Raw genomic sequence first — 5,243 nt, forward strand, 5'->3', positions numbered from 1 at the left:
ATTCCTACTTAATTTGGATGCAGCACACACATGAAAAATTTTTTACCTGAATATGCAGCCTCCTGCTTGTCCTATGGATTTCGGACATGCCAGTCTGAGAGTTGCATGAGCCAACTCCTTAAAATCTCAAACTATGTATCTATCTACCCCAGTACATTAGCTATACAGCATAGGTAAGTTTCTCTATATACAGAAACATCTACATTCATATTCATATCTGTATCTATATGTATATCTATATGTGTATCTCTATCTATATCCATAACCGTATTCATATGCATATACATACCTATACCCATATCCATATTCATATCCACATCCATATCCACATCCAAATCCACATCCATCTATGTCTATCTCCTATTGGCTCTGTTTCTCTGGAGGACCCAACAAACAAACCTGATTCGCTATGACTTGTCATTCAAGGTATTTTAATGGTAACTTATCCAGCACTAACTTGTCCAGGTCCACCTTGCCCTGATGTCACGTCACTTCACACAGAGGATGAGAATATCTTCACATGTTTTTCCACCACCAACTTTTATGCTATCACTGTCAAAAATTCAATTTAGATATTCATTAAAAACCACTTTGCATTGTTATTAATTTTTGATTTACACATGATGACGTTAATTACAGACTTTAACATAAGGCAGACGATTCTCTCTTTATCCATGTAGTGACCGTATGTGACGCTTTACGGTCACTGTGTAGATGGACATTTCTATCTGGCTCATCTTCCTTCTGTCTGAGGTGCCCGTTCCTATTTTTTCTTGCTGTTCTACTGGTGATAAATTCTGTAAGATTCTGCATGTTTGGAAAAGTTTTATTTTGCTTTCATGTTTAAAGGATAGTTTCACTTCATAAATTCAAGGTTTAGAGTTTTTTCTTTTAAAAAATATTTATTAAAGCTTTGTTTTTCAGAGCTGTGGATCCACTGTCTTTTTACTTGCTTCGCTTGAGTGTGAAATCTGATTTTTCCATGAGGTTTATGCATCTGCATGTGACATTTATTTCCTCTCTGGCTGTTTTTAATATTATCTCGTGATCACTGATTTTGTGAATGTAATTATGAGTATCAGCATTGTTTTCCATGTTTTCTGCTTTTGAAATTGGTTCAGATTCTAGGATATTTCAGTCATTGTTTTCTTAAGTATTGAAACATTTGGGGCCATTGTTTCTTTAAGCATTTTTTCTATTCACTCCCGTTTGTCTTCTCTGCTCTGGGACTCCAACTACATGACTCTCGGGCTAAATGAAGTTGTCCTGCAAATCACTAAGCCTCACTGCTCATCGCTTTCCGTCTTTTTTATTTCTTCACTTTGTTTTGAGTAGTTTCTAATTTTATTCAGGTGATATTATATCACGTGACACGATGTATGGAACTTTTTATTTCTCTCTTTAAGGTTTTTTTATTTTTCATTTTGCAGTCATTGTCATACATGTTACTTTTACCTACCATATAAATTCTAACATACATATTTGTTATATTTATCTTGCGATAGTGAATTAATTTTTAAAGATATTTAAATAATGAGTCTTAATGTTTGTTCTTTGAGTCAGCATTTCTAAGGTTTACATTTCTTTTCCTGATTCATATTTTTTCCTCTTTCTTTTCTTCTGCCTGAAGGGTGTCCATTATTATTGCTTGTATTATAATTCTGCTGATGATTAATGCTGCCAGTTATCGTGTATCTGAAATTTTTAATTCAGTTTCATAGTTTATTTAGTCCTATGACTCACTGATCCTCTTTTCATTTTTAAAGTCTTTTTCTCTGTGTGTGTTTTAATTTGCGGTCTCTGTTGCTTTGTCTTCACGTTCACTAATCTCTTCTTCTGCAGTATTGCATCTGCTGTTCATCTCAACCCTTGTATTCTTCATCTGAGACATGGAGTTTTCATCTCTGGATGTTTGATTGGGACCTTTTTATGTTCTTCTCTGTCTTCTTTTTACCTGTTTGGTCATTCGGACTAAATTTGAATTCAAGACTGGAACTGCAACTGTTCCATAAAATCCAGGCTTCTCATCAGGCTTTGGACCGTGCATTTCAGATACAGCAGCCCCACAATTGCATGAGCTATTGCTTAAATTTCCTCTCTCTCTCTCTTTGCCTCGCACCCTCCTTACCTCCCTCCGTCTCTGCCTCTGTCACTCTGTCTCTGTCTCTCTCTCTTTCTCCCCGCTTTCTCTCTCATCTGTATACTTTTATAAATATAGTAACGTATTGTTATTTATTTCCTTTCGGACAATTGACTACATTTTATAGACATTAACAAATAAAAGCATTTCTATATTTACCCATGCAGTTACCATATCTAATGTTTTATATTTCTTTGTACAGATTCACATTTCGGTATCATTAAACAGAAAAGAGAACACAGTAACGGGGTGTCATTTACTGTTTCTGCGGTTCAGACCTGCCCGTGATCAATTCTAGAAGATTTAGCACTTTGATAATGTATGATATTGCTTTCTTTTTTTGAATGATATTTTCACTGGGTAAAGAATTCAAAGTTGACAGAGTTATTCTTTTAGTATTTTAAAGACGTTGCTCCGCAATCTACTTGCTAGCACAGCTTTCATGAGAAATCTGATCTCATCGTGACCATTATCCCTCTGTACACAAAGTGTCTTTTTTCTCTGGCTTCTTTTAACAGCGTCTCTTCATCATTAATTTGTAGCAATTCCACAAGGTGTGTGTTGGAGCCGCTTCCATGTTTCCTGGGGCTGAGGTTCGTTGAGTTTCCTGGATATATTTGTTTACGGTTTCAGCAAATTTGGAAAATTAATGCCTATCATTTCCGCCAATTCTTTGTCTATTTACCAGCTCCTTCCTCTTCTTGTCTTCCTCAGGGACCCAAATTACACAGTATTTAGGCTGTGTGAAGTTCTCCTACATTACCTGATGCTTCATCAGTTTTTCAGTCTTTTTTCTTTCTGTGTTTCATTTTGAATAGTTTCATTCACCATGTCATCAATTTCACTAATTTCTTTTGAAGCATCTACTATGACATCAGTCTCATTCAGTGTATTTTTAAATCTCAAACTATGCATTTCATCTTCATGAAATTGATTATATACTTTTAGAATGTCTTATTTACTGTTCCTAATGTGTTCGATCTTACCTCTACCCACAAATAAAATGAAATATAATTATAATGATTGTTTATGTATCCTTGGTTGGTACAGCTTCTACAGAGCTGCTGAGGGCTTGAGGAGGGAGAAGCCTGGAATCTGAGATCTGGGGACCTGGACCAGACCTGCTCATAGCATTGTCTACAATGCTTCTGGGTTTGCAGGAGTGTGTGACACAGATGGGGCAGACAGTTTTTGTCTCACTTCCCCATCTGCCTGTGTCACTGTGAGCATTATCACTATTGTCCCACACAGCACAGTAATAGTCAGCCTCATCTTCAGCTTGGACCCCACTGATGGTTAGAGTGCTCGTGTCCGCTGAGAGAGGGCCAGAGAACCGGTCAGGGATTCCTGAGGGCCGCTTATTTTCATCGTAGATGACCAGCACGGGGGCCTGACCAGGCTTCTGCTGATACCACTCGGGATAATATTTTTTTACGCTCTCTCCCTGGCAGGTGATCCTGGCTGTCTGTCCAATAGCTACAGACACTGCTGGTGGCTGAGACACATTAGAAGAGGCCACAGAACCTGTAAGAGAAGAGAAGAGAGGTGAGTGTGAGGGTGAGGGTCTCATTCCTAGAGGGTACACACACTGCAGCATTCCCCGTGCTGAGCTGAAAATGAGATACAGGTTGCTCCCTGGTTTCCCTTAATGCCGAGTCTAGGCAGAAGCACCTGTACAGAGAGTGAGCAGGGGGAGCAGAAGGGTCCAGGCCATAGTGGAGACACCCCAGCCTCTGCCTATGTGCCCTTAGCTGGGATGTGGCACCCAGGCTGCCCTTATACTCTGTAAGATGGGGTCCTCATGCAAATCCACTTCCTGGGAGGCAGATGCAGATGGTGGCTGGCTCATAACAACCATAGCACAGAAGCCTGGAAACAGATACAGAAATGAGGCTGGATGCATCAGAGTCAAAACAAATATCCCTCAGGAATGCATTTAGAGGGGAATATCAGGCAAGGGAATCCCTGAGTGCCCTGAGACACTCTGACCAGTGGGGGAATCCAGGGGCCAGCGGTAGAAGGTAACCCAATCCGTGGTGGGGAGTGGTTTTTAGGCTCTCTGCACTGCAGCCGCCCTGCTGGGACTGGCCGCTCCAAGCTCTAGTGTTATCCTCTCTGCTTGCAGCTCTAGAGGGAGTAGACTGAATGCAAATCTCTTCTCTTCCTTCCCCAGTGTGTCTGTCTCCACTCTTGTCTGAGCTCTGAGCCTCAGGGCCTCATGCTGATAACTTCCTGAGGTCAGAAGGAGGGCAGATGCGGGCTTCAGAGTGGTGAGTTCATTCTGCGCAACACAAATGTCTTCAAAGGGACATCAGTCATGCCCTTTGCACTGAACACAACCCAGGGGTATAGGACCCATTAGGGTCCTCAAAGCAGGTCTCACAGTGCCCCCTGGTGCCCGCAGCATGAATATCATCCTACATATGCAGCTAATTCAACAGAATGACTTCTTTGGAGCCCTTAAAGATGCTGACTCTTGGTGTTTCTCCCGAACTCCCTCACTTGATACCATAATAAACCAAAATTATCCTCTGCTGAAGACAAGGTCTCTCCTCCAGTCTAATGAGGAGGGAGCCATCATTATGAGGTTAATGAATTTTCCAAAATCTCCCACACAGTGATAATGAGTCAAGTTCCTAGCGCGTAGACCGAACCTAGACTCTGACCTTTCAGTCCCCTCCCGGCCTTGCCGTTCACCGTCCCCCATGACGTCTCCGCTCCTTTCCCACGCATCTGGAGCCTCTCCTGTCACAGCCCTCAGGGAGAATGGAGCATCTGAATAGAGCTCAGGTTTCCATGCTCTGTGAATCTGTGTTAATGGGATGTGGCCCGTGTGGACAGAGATGGGAAACTCAGTCTGCTCCCGCCATGACAGACAACTCTGGATCCTGTGTCAACGAAACATGGAGAATCGGGTGACTGCTCAGGCTCCCTGTGTCGGGCTCGGATCCTCACAGTGAGATCAGGATTCCTTTTCTTTTTTTTCTTCTTTCTTTTTGTATTGTTCGCTGAATAAAATTTTTAAGTGAATGAATACTATTTGTTTGTTTGTTTGTGTGTTTTTAGTTAGATTTTTTCTGTCACCACATATTTGACCTCATTT

The 5,243-nt window shown here is 41.2% G+C and overlaps 1 gene segment (V, D, J or C); it reads right to left on the reverse strand.

Annotated features, from left to right (window-relative positions):
* Positions 1-3,167: 3,167 nt before the first annotated feature.
* On the reverse strand, positions 3,168-3,854 carry LOC105310033. The segment is given in 2 exon segments: positions 3,168-3,664; positions 3,812-3,854. Coding segments are annotated over 2 exon segments (540 nt in total).
* Between the last annotated feature and the right edge of the window lie 1,389 nt (positions 3,855-5,243).

The sequence above is a fragment of the Pteropus vampyrus genome, unplaced genomic scaffold (genome assembly GCF_000151845.1).
Source record: "Pteropus vampyrus isolate Shadow unplaced genomic scaffold, Pvam_2.0 Scaffold993, whole genome shotgun sequence".
NCBI classification, from domain to species: domain Eukaryota; kingdom Metazoa; phylum Chordata; class Mammalia; order Chiroptera; family Pteropodidae; genus Pteropus; species Pteropus vampyrus.